Genomic DNA, 15,677 nt, shown 5'->3' on the forward strand with positions numbered 1-15,677 from the left:
ATTTCCCCTCCCCCCACCTTAACTCAGTCCCAACCCTCGGACTCAGCACTGCCTTCTTGACCTGCAATCTTCTTCCCAACCTTTCCGCGCCCCCACCCACTCTCCAGCCTATCACCCTCACCTTAACCTCCTTCCACCTATCGCATTCCCAATGCCCCTCCCCCAAGTCCCTCCTCCCTACCTTTTATCTTAGCCTGCTTGGCACGCCTTCCTCATTCCTGAAGAAGGGCTTATGCCCGAAACGTCGATTCTCCTGCTCCTTGGATGCTGCCTGACCTGCTGCGTTTTTCCAGCTATACATTTTTCTGCTCTGATCTCCAGCATCTGCAGCTATGCCCAAAACGTCGATTCTCCTGCTCCTTGGATGCTGCCTGACCTGCTGCACTTTTCCAGCAACACATTTTTCAGAGTGTATATCTAGGCCAAGTTTCACCATCCATCAATTAACATACTTATAGTTTATCATAAACCCTTGTGCAATGGACAGTGGGCCTTAGGGGCTTTTGTGGTGCAATGGTAGAGTTCCTGTTTCTGAAACAGAAAGATCCAGATTCAAGTTATGCTTGGTCCAGAGGTGTACAGTAGAACTCTGAACAGGTTGATTAGAAGTATCTGTTAATTGGGCAAGCATTTGATGCAAATATGTACACATTCAATGAAGAGCCTGAATATCATAGGAAGGTAAGTAGTTAATTTATTTTTCTGAACTGAGTTGGAAACAGGGATTCCGACACAGACTGGAAGATCTAAGTATGTATCTCGACTGATATCAAATCCAGTTCACTCACAATGAAACTCCCAAAGCATTGGTACTTTAACCAGCGGACCATTGCATTCACTCCAGACCAGAATCTCATGAGCATTCTCAGGGTTTATGATTAGGAATTACAACCAACCTTTCAGGAAGTCAATAGCATCACATACTACGTGGAGCCTTTTCTCTTAAATGTTGGAGTTAGTTTTCAGAAACAAAATCTGCTAAACGAAATAAACAGTGAACGGTAGTGACTACTAAAGGAAACTGTGACTAATGGGGAGCTCCATAACGGAAGTCTGAGGACCTTGACCAACTCTCCTTCAACTTGTCAAATTTGGAGAGATGCTGAAACAACAGCATCTTGATTATAATTAAACATCCCAAAGCACTTCACACAAATGTAATCAAGCAAAATTCGACAATGAGCCACATAAGGAGATATTAGGAAAAAAATCCTGCTCGATGAGATAGATTTTAAGAAGTGTTTTAAAGGCCAAGGGAAAAACAGAGAGCTGTCGGGAGGAAATAGAACGCACGAGTGAAAGTTGAAGGCACAGCTGGAAAACATGAGTTATTATAAACAAGGATCCCCAAGAGACCAGAAATGAAAGAAAGCAGAAGTCTCTGGGAATAGATTGAAAATCAGACAGGCGTGTATCTTTAAAATAGTTACATGATGTCATCACATGTAACATTCCAGCACAAAGGCACCAGCCTTGCCTTCAGTCACTCTCTCAAGGCAGTAGTTTGTTACATAATGTAACAGTCAGTTACATAATGTACAATAAAACCTTCCTCAAATCCCATCCAAACCTCCTGCTCTTAACTCAAAACCACACCCCCTGGTTATTGAAAGGTAACTTCCTGTCCACCATATTTATGCGCCACAGAATTTTGTATACCTTAACAGATCCTGACTCAGCCTTTTCAGCTCAAAGAAAATAAGCCCAAATGATCTAATCTTTCTTCATAGCTGATTTACTCCGGCCCAGATGGCATCCTGGTGAATCTCCTCTGCACTTTCTCGAGTGCAGTCACACCAATTCTATAGTATGGCAACCAAAACTATACATTGTACTCCATCTGAGGCCTAACTAATGTTTTAAATATCTCTATATCTCCTTGCCCTTGCATTCAATACCTTGGCTAATAAAGGTGAATATCTCTAAGTCTTCTTAGTCATCTTGTCCAACTTTCCTGCTTTCTGTAAGGATCCATGCATATGCACACCAAGGATGCTCTGATCCTTTGTACTTCCTAGGGTCATATTATTCATTGTGTACTTCCTTACCATGTAGTCCTCCCAAAATGCATCATTCCAGGATTAAAATTGCTTTCCTCTTCACTGTTACCATACCACTAATTTTTATGTCATCTTCAAACTTAATGACTAACCTTCTATATGTCTACACATATCTAGGTCATTAATGTGCATTACAGACAGCAAGGGATCCAGCACCAAACCTTGTGGTATCAGGCTATCAGTTACAAAAACACCCTTCAACCTCACCCTCTTCTTCCTGCTACAAAGCCAATTTTGGATCAAATTGCCAAATTGGCTTGTTGGACATGTGCTCTTAGTTTCTTAACCAGTCTGCCATGTGAGAACTTGTCAAAATCCAGACTGAAGTCCATGTAGACTACATCAACTACACTACCTTCATCTAACACCTCGTTACCTCCTCAAAAAACACAGTCAAACATGATCTCTCCCCTAACAAAGTCCTGCTCAATAGTCTTGATTAATTCTTATCTCTCCAAGATCAATTCTGTTCCTCAGAAATGTTTCCAATAGTTTCCCAATACTGATATTCGACTCTGGCCTGTAGTTTCCTTATTTATCTCTATTACCCTTCTTGAATAATGGTATTACATTAGATGTCCCCCAGTCCACTGGAATCTCTTCTGTGGCTAGAGAAAATTTGAAAATTAATATCATGTAATCTCCTCTTTTGCATCCCATGGCAGACTGATACTGATTTCATCTGGGCCTGTTGGTTATCTACTTTCAAGACCACTCTAAAACTGCTTATACCTCCTCTTCAATGCTAATTTGTTCACGTATATCACTGTCCTGCTCCCTGATTTATATACCTATCTCATCCTTCTCTATATGGAATGGAGGTTCAAAGTACTCATCTAAATCCTCAGCAATGTCTTCTAGCTCCACACATAGATTGCCACTTTGGTCCTTAATTGGCCCAACTCTTTTCCTCATTATTTTCTTACTCCTAAAATACTCCTAAAACATCTTTGGATTTCCTTAATGTTACCCACCAGTATTTTTTCATGCCCCCTCTTTCTATTAATTTCCTTTTTAAGCAAACACCGCTCTTTCTTTATTCCTCTAGGCCATGCATTGTTTTTAAGCCTTCGGTATCTACCATAAACTATTTGTTTTTTCCCCTTGTCCAACTCTACACATCCAGGTTACTTTGGAATTGTTGGTCCCATGGGAACATGTTGGTCTTGTGCTCTCAGGTTTACCATTCTGAATGTCTCTCAGTGCTCTGACATGGATTTTCGTCCAAGCTGCTCCCAGTTCACTTTGTAGTTTGGCCAGATCCTGTCTTATTAAAATTAGTCTTCCTCATTTCAGAACATTTAGTTCCAGTTCATTATCTGTAATTACCTTTGAATTAAGGTCACTATCACCAAAATGCTTCATCACTGACATATCTTCCACTTAGAGTCATAGAGTCATAGAGATGTACAGCATGGAAACAAACCCTTCGGTCCAACCCATCCATGCTGACCAGATATCCCAACCCAATCTAGTACCACCTGCCAGCACCTGGCCCATATCCCTCCAAGCCCTTCCTATTCATATACCCATCCAGATGTGTTGCCATTGTACTAGCCTCCACCACTTCCTCTGGCAGCTCATTCCATATATGTACCACCTTCTGCATGAAAAAATTGCCCCTTTGGTCTCTTTTATATCTTTCCCCTCTCACCCTAAACCTATGCCCTTTAGTTCTGGACTCCCTCACTCCAAGGAAAGGACTTTGTCTATTTATCCTATCCATGCACCTCATGATTTTATAAACCTCTATAAGGTCACCCCTCAGCCTCTGACACTCCAGGGAAAACAACCTCAGCCTATTCAACCTCTCCCTATAGTTCAAATCCTCCAATCCTGGCAACATCCTTGTAAATCTTTTCTGAACCCTTTCAGGTTTCACAGCAACTTTCCAATAGGAAGGAGACCAGAATTGCACACAATATTCCAACAGTGGCCTAACCAATGTCCTGTACAGCCACAACATGACCTCCCAACTCCTATACTCAATACTCTGACCAATAAAGGAAAGCATACCAAACGCTTGCTCACTATGCTATCTACCTGTGACTCCACTTTCAAGAAGCTATGAACCTGCACTCCAAGGTCTCTTTGTTCAGCAACACTCCCTCGGACCTTACCATTAAGTGTATAAGTCCTGCTAAGATTTGCTTTTCCAAAATGCAGCACCTCACATTTATCTAAATTAAACTCCATCTGTCACTTCTCAGCCCACAGGCCTATCTGATCAAGATCCTGTTGTAATCTGAGGTAACCCTCTTCGCTGTCCACTACCCCTCCAACTTTGGTATTGTCTGCAAACTTACTAACTATACATCTTATGCTCACATCCAAATCATTTATATAAATGATGAGAAGTAGTGGACCCAGCACCGATCTTTGTGGCACTCCACTGGTCACAGGCCTCCAGTCTAAAAAACAACCCTCCACCACCACCATTTCTCTTCTACCTTTGAGCCAGTTCTGTATCCAAATGGCTAGTTCTCCTTGTATTGCATGAGATCTAACCTTGCTAATCAGTGACTCCACTGGTCACAGGCCTCCAGTCTGAAAAACAACCCTCCACCACCGTCCTTTGTGTTCTCCCTTTTGAGCCAGTTCTGTATCCAAATGGCTAGTTCTCCCTGTATTCCATGAGATCTAACCTTGCTAATCACTGTCCCATGGGGAACCTTGTTGAATGCCTTACTGGTCCTTAAAATTAAATCCATCATCACCCTCTTTAGTCAGACTTTCTACACGCTAGCTTAAATACTCTCCTGGACACATTTTTAGAATTCTGTCCCCTCTAAGCCTTTCACACTAAACTGTTCTTACTTACATTTCGGGAATTGACTTTGTGTATCTGGCAGGAGGTAGAATGGAAACTGCATAAAGCTGAGGCAAAATGAAGTAACAATGAGAGGCCTCTCACTGCTTACTGGTGAGAATAGGGGCATGTTTTCAAACTCATGTTCCTTCCAACTCGGCACCACCTTCTTGAACTGTCCAATTGTTCGAAACATCGATTCTCCTGCTCCTTGGATGTTGCCAATCCAGTGCCACACTTTTTGACCAAGAGCAGGAGTAGTAAATTCAGGTCCTCAAATTCCCTTGCCATTCAATATGATCATGGTTGATCTCACCTACCCCTCAACTCCACTTTCCTGTTTGTTCTCCATAACCATTCAACCCATGACTAATTAAAAATCTGACTAGGTTCTCCTTAAATTTACTCATCTAGCTTCTCATCTTGCTGGTCTCAGCAGTCTTATCCTGCTGGCCAACACTTCATTGGAAAATGGGACTTTCTTGCTTTTAACATCAAGGAGTTCCCCACTGCCAATTTTACATGGTTTTTCCAACTTTTGAGAATGCCCAAGTTATTCAGTGCCTGGGAAGTTTGTGTCCCATTGTGTCTTGGGAGGTATGCACTGTCTCTCACTCAAAAGCTACCACCAGCAAATTATTAAAACAATTCTTAAAAACTGTAATCCCATGTCCCTTATCATGGCTCAACTCGACCATACAAAGCTCATCCAAATTCTGTTCCCCCATTTACACATCAAAACCTTTCCCCCACCATCCTTGTGTTTAGTGACCTACAGTAGCTCCTGCACAAGTCATGTCTTGATTTTAAATTTATCTTCCATGTTTTCAAACTCATGTTCCTTCTGTCTGTAATCTCCTCTGTCCATGCAACTTTCCGTGAGATTTCCACATTCTTTTAATTCCAACCTCTTGTGGAGCCACAATTTGAATTAATTATTCCTTAAGCCAGCTTGGTTCTGAGCTCTGGAATATCCAACCTAAACCCGACCATTTATCTACCTCGATTTCCTCGACTTATTAAATCCTACCATTTTGACAAAGCTTTTGGTCTCCTGACCTGATATATTTATGTGATTTGTTGTCATATTTTGTCTCACAGTGCTCCTGCCCTGGAGTGTTTTGGGATGTTTAATGTTAAAGGTGCTATATAAATCTATGTGGTTGTTATTGTTGTAATCTCTGGCCTGCTTTCTTGAGATCTCTTCCTTTCTGGACTCAGTCTTTTCTCACCTGCCCATACACATCCATGATTCCTCTGTTGCTGTACGCCAGTTTTAGAATTTCCAAGTTGCAGGTTCCAGCCACTTCCTCTATACCTGTGGACGTGCAATTCCTTAACACATCCATCTGCCACTAGGATGGTCTCAGGACTCTGCGTTTCTTCCTGGAGCAAAGGCCTGAACCATCCACACCCTCCTCAACTTGGCCGAGTTCGTTCTCACTCTTAACAACTTCTCTTTTAACTCCTCTCATTTTCTTCAGGTCAGAAGGGTGGCCATGGGTACTCACATTGGCCTCAGTTAGGCCTGTCTCTTTGTGGGGTACATGGAACATTCCTTGTTGCAGTCCTATTCTGGCCCCCACCCTCAACTCTTTCTCTGATATATCAATGCTGCTTCCCTCTCTTGTCCAGAATTGGAAAATCTCATCAATTTCCCTTCCAATTTCTACCCTGCTGTCACTTTCATTGGTCTAGCTCTGATTCCTCTTGGTATCTTCCCTTCCTTGGTATCTCTGTTTCCATTTCTGGGGATAGACTGGCCCCTAATATTCACTATAAACCCACTGATTCCCACAGCTACCTGACTATTCAACCTTAGCACCCTGTGTCCTGTAAAGGCTCAATTCATTCTCTCAGTTCCTCTGTCTCCATCATATATATTCCAATGAAGCAAATTTCGACAAGGGAGCCCCCAAAATGTCCACCTTCTTTCTCAACCAATGACTCCCCAGCACCATTGTCAACAGGCTCTCAACCAGATCTGACCACTCCCATACTTCCGCCCTCACCTCCTCTCTTACCTCCAGCAACAGTGATAGGGTTCCCCTTGTCCTTACCTACCATCCAACCAGCATCCACATCCAGAGGATCATCAGCAGTCATTTCCACCACCTCCAGCAAGATGTCACCACCAGACACATATTCCCCTCCCCTCCCTTATCCGCCTTCCACAGGGATCATTCCCTCCAGGACATCCTGTCCATTTACTTCCTCCCTCCTGAGTATCCAAGGGCCCAAACATACCTTTGAGGTAAAACAGCACTTTACCTGGATGTCTCACAATCTAATCTACTGCATTCGCTGCTTATGATGTGGTCTCCTCTACATTGGGGAAACAAAGCATAGACTGGGTGACCGCCTCACAGAATGTCTACATTCTACCAGCAAAAAAGAACTTCCACTTGCCTGCCACTTTAACACCCCACCCTGTTCCCTGCCCAACATCTCTGTCTCAGGCTTGCTGTGGTGCTCCAGCAAACTCAGCGCAAGCTGGAAGAACAAAACCACATTTTCCACTTGGGGTCCCTGCAGCCCTCCGGACTCAATATCGAGTTCAATGAATTTAGGACCTGAGTTCCCCCATGTCCTCATCCCCAACCCCACACACCAGGCCTTGTTATCACATTGTCTGCCATTACACACTAATTGTTAGCCACTAACAGTCTCCATTAATAGCTATTCACCCTCCTGCCCAGATCACTATCCACTCCTTTGCCCCTCCAACTGTTCTTCTCTCTCTTTGGTCTGTATCCCTACCTATCATTTACTCCTGACCCCTTCCCTCACCCTAACTTCTGCATATAAACTGACATTTTCCTAGCTACTATCCATGCTGAGGAAGGGTCACCTGATCCGAAATGTTAACTTTGATTTCTCTTCACAGATGTTGCCAGACCTGCTGAGCTTCCCCGCAACTTCTACTTTTGTTCCTGAGAACTGTCTTAGTTTTGACAGGAAAAGACTACAATACCCAGAGTGCCCTGCCTGTTGCTATGGCTGTTGCTAAGGACTGGTTGCTAAGCTCTGGTTGCTAATTAAACATAGGTTTCCAATCAGCATCACAGGCCTGAGGCACTTATATCTTCAAGGAAAAGTCCGAAAAAACTAACAGTTTAGACTATTTGGGAATACAGAAGGTAAGGGATCATTATTGACATTATTTAATTTATTATGTATTTATTTTACGTACCTTTTCACACAATGAGCCAATTGTTAATTTTTAATTTGGTGAGTGAGCGAACCAGTTATTCTCATTACATGTAACCTAGGAAGCTTGATCAGTATTAAATTGGTGAGAATGTGTAGCTGCACAGTGTTTGGTCCCAGGTTATGTAACTTCCTTTGAAGAATAAAGAACAAGTTTCTACAAATCGGGAGGAAGTAGTTCACGTTTAGCTGTTATTTAAGGAATAAATAATGGGAGACATAAGGGAAGCTACATTAGATTAGATTCCCTTCAGTGTGGAAACAGTACCTTCGGCCTAACAAGTCTACACCGACCCTCCAAAGAGTAACCCTCCCAGACCCACTTCCCTCTGACTAATGCCCCTCACACTATGGGCAATTTAGCATGGCCAATTCACCTGAGCTGCACATCTTTGGATTGTGGGAGGAAACTGGAGTACCTGGAGGAAGCCCACGCAGACACAGGGAGAATGTGCAAACTCCACACAGACAGTCATCCAAGGCTGGAATTGAACCTGGGACCCTGGTGTTGTGAGGCAGTAGTGCTAACTACTGAGCCACCATGCCACCATCATGTATGTTTTTGAAAAGGGTTATTTTTGATTTGATAATCACTCATCTTAGTTTATGGGGTTTGAGGTGTGGTGCTAACTCCCAGCAGGACCCCTGGAAAACAATCTGGGTCTTCTTTAAAATAATACCAGGGGGTTTTTCACACCCACTTGAGAAGGCTCTGGTTGAGCATCTCATCCAGAGAACAGTCCCCATTCTCTCGACTGAACCTGGAGTGTCAAGTTAGCTTATCTGCTCAAGTCTCTGGAATGCCCTGCACCTAAGGGAAGCCAGTGATGTTGCCAAAGTTTACTGCCTGGACAACAACACTGTCCTCGTCTGGGGGAGATGAGAGGAAGCGGTGTGACCTGGCAAAAATTGTACTGGTGACAGCCTTAATACCTTTGTGGGTCAAGGGTTGAGAGATTCCGAACAGGTCCTCAATGGTTCCTTGAAAGGAGTCATTTGTGTGAAAGTTCAATGCAGCTGTCACTTTGATAGCCTTCAGGTTGTTGGTCTCATGCTGGCTGAGATTTCCATGAAAATCCTACCTTCCCAACTTGCCCCTCACCTGAGGTGTGCTGACTCTCAGGTTAAACCATCAGTTGTCTCTCTCCCTAATGAGAGAGCACCCTATGGTCCTCTGGAACTTGGATTTTACCTTTAGGTCCTGCTTTAGCAGTTGGCATAATTCTGTGACGCTGTCCTGGCATATAAGTGTCCTTGATATAAGTCAGGGTTATGTACCAGAAATGTGCAGCTCATACTGAAGTGATTTTCATAGAGGAATTTCCCCCCCAAAAGAATAATGTAAATATGGACTTATAGAGAATGTAAAAGCATTAAAGTTGCCTAATTGATTTAAACTAAGGTGAATTATCCCTGAGAAACAATAGAATAAATTATTAATAGGGACTTTTACTTAATCAAATGTTGTGATTCATACATGCCAACCAAAGTACGTACTATACATGTACTATATTTCCCTTCCATATTCACATGTCCAATTGTTGCTGGTTACCAGGATCTCAAAGTTCATTGTTGATGAAGTACCAAGTCTAGTTATCCAACTAGGGCCTAACCAATCCTTGAACTCCTTCAATCCAAATTATAAAATCACAAATTCAAACACATAAATATCGTCCACTTAAAAATAAGTCCATGATGGATTTCTTTCTGCTCACACTCCAGAACAGAAGAAAGGAATTGTTTCAACTTGGTGTTTTAGATTCAACAAACCTTTCACAGATTTGTATGCCCCCCACTCATCACTACCTTAAGTTTCCCACTCCTGGTTTTATCACCATTCTTCACGCTGGCCACCGCCTTATGGCGATTTTGACCTCTGTTGCACAACAGATCAAATCGACCCTAGTGATTCTAGCCTACTTGTCTTACAGTTGTTCTGATCTACCCTGGCAGCTGTTGTCTCTGTACTGTCCCCATATTCTGACCAGCATGTCACGCCGCAGTTCTGAATATTATTGTCACTTTGCACTCTGGCATACTTTGATTGCTCAGACTAACTCAACAGGCCATATTCTTCGATATGGGGTCTGAGATATACAACACAAATTACCAGATGTACATCATGACACAACAAAATGGGTATGTGGGAAATTTTATATTTCGTTCCTCAAAATATCAGTGACGTGACTGCGAAACAACTTATATCACGATAATGTATATTGCAGACCCACTGTAAGTAAAGCCTTCAGCAATCTCACTTATCTGGAGACAATGGACATAATGGACAAAAACCTCTGGCCCTTCTAAACCTTCTGCATATCCTGAGGGAACTTTCAGCTGCACCTCCCTCGTGGAGGCTGTTCAGCATATTTCAGGGTATCTGTTCCTTCTCCACTTCCTTTGTTAGACTGCAGCAATAGTGTCAATAACCCTGCTGTGACTGGATCCATCAATTACACTTCAATGAACCTATGTTAGGAATGCAAGAAACAGAACAGGCTTTCAGTGATGTGAGAAGTCAGCCTTCACATTGCCCACAAATGACAGATTAGCATACTCTTCCATACAATGGTTCATGGAGCACTCCGACAAAGAGATCCATGGAATGCAGCACCAGTAATAATGCAAACAGATAGTGGGAGATTGTAAGTGCTGCATGACTACTGAGACTTTGTTCTCCCAGCCCCACTTCTCCTAAGAAAGCATCACTGTGTATAAGATCATGTCAATGAATGTCACAGGTCAAGGTGAGCAAATCAATCTCATGCCCCAGTGCAGCCTAGGAGATCTTGCAATATTTTGTCCTGAAGGTCTATAACAGAAAGACCAAGCACAGACTCGGGGACTGGTTAGCAGAGCATCTGCACTCTGTACACTCCAATCAACACCACCATCCAGTTGCCAGGCATTTCAACTCCCCCTCCCACTCCTTTGGCGACATAGAGTCATAGAGATGTACAGCATGGAAACAGACACTTCGGTCCAACCCGTCCATGCCGACCAGATATCCCAACCCAATCTAGTCCCACCTGCCAGCACCCAGCCCATATCCCTCCAAACCCTTCCTATTCATATACCCATCCAAATGCCTCTTAAATGTTACAATTGTACCAGCCTTCACCACATCCTCTGGCAGCTCATTGCATACATGTACCACCCTCTGTGTGAAAAAGTTGTCCCTTAGGTCTCTTTTATATCTTTCCCCTCTCACCCTAAACCTATGACCTCTAGTTCTGGACTTCCCAACCCCAGGGAAAAGACTTTGCCTATTTACCCGATCCATGTCCCTCATAATTGTGTAAACCTCTTTAAGGTCACCCCTCAGCCTCCAACCCTCCAGGGAAAACAGCGCTAGACTGTTCAGCCTCTCCCTATAGCTCAAATCCTCCAACCTTGGCAACATCCTTGTAAATCGTTTCTGAACCCTTTCAAGTTTCACAATATCTTTCTGATAGGAAGGAGACCAGAATTGCATACAATATTCCAACAGTGGCCTAACAATGTCCTGTACAACTGCAACATGACCTCCCAACTCCTGTACTCAATACTCTGACCAATAAAGGAAAGCATACCAGATGCCTTCTTCACTATCCTATTCTACTGCAACTCCACTTTCAGGGAGCTATGAACCTGCACTCCAAGGTCTTTGTTCAACATCACTCCCTCGGACCTTACCATTAAGTGTATAAGTCCTGCTAAGATTTGCTTTCCCAAATGCAGCACCTCACATTTATCTAAATTAAACTCCATCTAACACTTCTCAGCCCATTGGCCCATCTGGTCCAGATCCTGTTGTAATCTGAGGTAACCCTCTTCACTGTCCACTACACCTCCAACTTTGGTATTGTCTGCAAACTTACTAACTATGCATCTTATGCTCACATCCAAATCATTTATATAAATGATGAGAAGTAGTGGACCCAGCACCGATTTTTGTGGCACTCCACTGGTCAGAGGCCTCCAGTCTGAAAAACAACCCTCCACCACCACCTCATCTACCTTTGAGCCAGGTCTGTATCCAAATGGCTAGTTCTCCTTGTATTCCGTGAGATCTAACCTTGCTAATCAGTGTCCCATGGGGAACCTTGTCGAATGCCTCTTTGTTACGTCTTAAAAAACTCAATCAAGTTTGTGAGACATGATTTCTCATGCACAAAGCCATGTTGACTATCCTGAATCAGTCCTTGCCTTTCCAAATACATGTTCATCCTGTCCCTCAGGATTCCCTCCAACAACTTGCCCACCACTGACGTCAGGTTCACCGGTCTACAGTTCCCTGGCTTGTCGTTACTACCTTTCTTAAATAGTGTCACCACGTTAGCTGACTCCAGCCTTCTGGCACCTCACTTATGACTATCGATGATACAAATATCTCAGCAAGAGGCCCAGCAATCACTTCTGTAGCTTCCCACAGAGTTCTCAGGTACACCTGATCAGGTCCTGGGGATTTACCCACCTTTAACCGTTTCAAGACATCCAGCACTTCCTCCTCTGTAATATGGACATTTTGCAAAATGTCACCATCTATTTCCCTACAGTCTATATCTTCCATATCCTTTTTCACAGTAAATACTGATGCAAAATACTCATTTCGTATCTCCCCTATTTTCTGCGGCTCCACATAAAGGCCGCCATGTTGACCTTTGAGGGGCCCTATTCTCTCCCTAGTTACCCTTTTGTCCTTAATGTATTTGTAAAACCTCTGTGGATTCTCCTTAATTCTATTTTCCAAAGCTATCTCATGTCCCCTCTTTTGCCCTCCTGATTTCCCTCTTAAGTATACTCCTACTTCCTTTATACTCTTCTAAGGATTCACTCGATCTATCCTGTCTATACCTTACATATGCTTCTTTTTTTTCTTAACCAAACCCTCAATTTCTTGAGTCATCCAGTATTCCCTATACCTACCAGCCTTTCCTTTCACCCTGACAGGAATGTACTTTCTCTGGATTCTTGTTATCTCATTTCTGAAGGCTTCCCATTTTCCAGCCGTCCCTTTACCTGCGAACATCTGCCCCCAATCAGCTTTCGAAAGTTCTTGCCTAATACCATCAAAATTGGCCTTTCCCCAATTTAGAACTTCAACTTTTAGATCTGGTCTATCCTTTTCCATCATTATTTTAAATCTAATAGAATTATGGTCGCTGGCCCCAAAGTGCTCCCCCACTGACACCTCAGTCACCTGCTCTGCCTTATTTCCCAAGAGTAGGTCAAGTTTTGCACCTTCTCCCGTAGGGACATCCACATACTGAATCAGAAAATTGTCTTGTACACACTTAACAAATTCCTCTCCATCTAAACCTTAAACACTATGGCATTCCCAGTCTATGTTTGGAAAGTTAAAATCCCCTACCATAACCACCCAATTATTCTTACAGATAGCTGAGATCTCCTTACAAGGTTGTTTCTCAATTTCCCTCTGACTATTAGGGGTCTATAATACAATCCCAATAAGGTGATCATCCCTTTCTTATTTCTCAGTTCCACCCAAATATCTTCCCTGGATGTATTTTCGGGAATATCCTCCCTCAGCATAGCTGTCATGCTATCCCTTATCAAAAATGCCACTCTCCCTCCTCTCTTGCCTCTCTTTCTATTCTTCCTGTAGCATTTGTATCCTGGAACATTAAGCTGCCAGTCCTGCCCGTCCCTGGCAGATTAATGTTCCCGGATACAAATGCTACAGGAAGGATAGAAAGGGAAGCAAGAGAGAAGCGGGGGCAAGTCCATCCTGGACCTCCTCCACATGCAAACTGGTGGAATAACACCTCACATTCTGTCTTGGGAGCTTACAACCCAATGGCCTCAACATAGAGTTCACCAGCTTCAAAATCTCCCCACCCCCAACTTCAACCCATGTCCAGGCCTTCCTGTCCTCCTTGACCTGACCAACCTGTCCATCTTCCTTTTCACCTATCTGTTCCACCCTTCCCACTGACCAATCACAATAACCCCCTACCTGCATCCACCTATCATCATCCCACCCACCTTTCTCCCAGCCCCACTTGCTACCCTCTATTTATTTCCAAGCTCCCTTCCCCTTCCCCAGTCCTGATGAAGGGTCCTGACCCGAAACTGACTCCGATGCTGTCTGACCTACTGTGCCCTTCCAGCTCTCTATTGTATCGACTCTGACTTCCAGCATCTGCAGTCCATTCTATCTCCAAGTCACCTGTGATTACTTCTCCTTCACAAAGATGACTATCTTCAATCTACATTGACAAATGACATGATCAAGCTGGCTTGTGACCAGCATTTGCACCCTATACTGTTATATACTTGATGCGTTTCACATGCATGCTATGATTATAGATGATTTCATCCTGTCTGTGAAATTGCCTGATTGGTGCAGTCACACCTTGAAGGGCCTCAGATCATAAGTGGATCTCATATGTGGAGACAGAACAAAACCTCTTACTCCACTCTGGGTGTGGTCACAGCCACGTTCCCTTTGCAGTTAACGACCCGGGTTCAATTCCCGCCTCAGGCGACTGACTGTGTGGAGTTTGCACGTTCTCCCCGTGTCTGCGTGGGTTTCCTCTGGGTGCTCCGGTTTCCTCCCACAGTCCAAAGATGTGCAGGTTAGGTGAATTGGCCGTACTAAATTGCCCGTAATGTTAGGTAAGGGGTAAATGTAGGGGTATGGGTGGGTTACGCTTCGACGGGTCGTGTGGACCTGTTGGGCCGAAGGGCCTGTTTCCACACTGTAATGTAATCTAATCTAATCAGTTGATTGAATATGGAACACGATTCAGGCACAGTGAGTCATAGGCTAAGCCTGTTAATCAAGAGGTCTCCCTGAACCTGCATGTCCCTTTCCTCTTATAATCCACAACACATAGTTCCTCAACCTCCCTAATGCAGTCTTCCCTGATAAATCCACCCTGCTATGTTGACTTTCATTCTGTTCACCCTCAGTACTGATCATGGTCTACCAGCCGACTGACTTCGAAGGGCAGCCCAACTGATGACTGACCAGACCCTTTTAATGATTTGTGTGCCGCTTCCCATCTGACTTACTGTGAACTCCCTTATTGTTTGTATTGGACCTGCAGGACCGAACGTGGCCCACTTCCCAGACTTCAGTGAAATGGACCCCTGACCATGTCTGCCCCAAGCAGTCAGCTGACTGTGTTCAAGCTCCTGGACTAAGATCAGATGATGCCCATGTCTTTCTGTAATGGGCCCCCTGGCTAATTTGACTTGAGTCAGAACCACTCCCGTTAGACTTTGAGAAGATCATTCCTGCTGAATGTTTCTCTGGACCTGGGAGACCATACTGACCTTGGTGGCAATCTTTGACCAAGCTGGTGTCGTGGCCTCCTTTGCTGGTTCTGAAGGAAGAGGACAGTGAACAAGGTCCTTCAGGTCCCTGTCTACAAAGAGGGGTGTCATTTTTCCTTTGGGCCATCATTTTTCTCTCATCTGCATTGTGTGGAGTAAATAATTGTGCAGGAAAGCTCCAGACGGACCATGTGCACAATGGCCTGGAAGACAAAAATGGCATCCTGAGACAAACAGAAGTGCAGGAGGCAAATGGAGGGAGAAATTTTAAAAAAAACACACTCAATCAGGAAAAAAATACTAATGAATCAAAT

At 43.7% G+C, this 15,677-nt stretch overlaps 2 protein-coding genes across 2 annotated transcripts in view; one reads left to right on the plus strand and one right to left on the minus strand.

The window, feature by feature from the left end:
* LOC122554015 (metastasis-associated protein MTA1-like) overlaps window positions 1-15,474 on the minus strand; it is a 170,586-nt gene extending 155,112 nt beyond the window's left edge. The window contains exon 1 of the mRNA XM_043698501.1: window positions 15,364-15,474. Within this exon, the coding sequence (XP_043554436.1) occupies window positions 15,364-15,474 (111 nt within the window). The remainder of the gene's footprint in view (window positions 1-15,363) is intronic.
* The window catches only part of ccdc135 (coiled-coil domain containing 135), a 93,642-nt gene continuing 85,891 nt past the window's right edge, over window positions 7,927-15,677 (plus strand). The window contains exon 1 of the mRNA XM_043698240.1: window positions 7,927-8,009. The gene's annotated coding sequence lies outside the window, so the exon portion shown is untranslated. The remainder of the gene's footprint in view (window positions 8,010-15,677) is intronic.

Source organism: Chiloscyllium plagiosum, chromosome 10, assembly GCF_004010195.1.
Source record: "Chiloscyllium plagiosum isolate BGI_BamShark_2017 chromosome 10, ASM401019v2, whole genome shotgun sequence".
Classification (NCBI taxonomy): Eukaryota; Metazoa; Chordata; class Chondrichthyes; order Orectolobiformes; family Hemiscylliidae; genus Chiloscyllium; species Chiloscyllium plagiosum.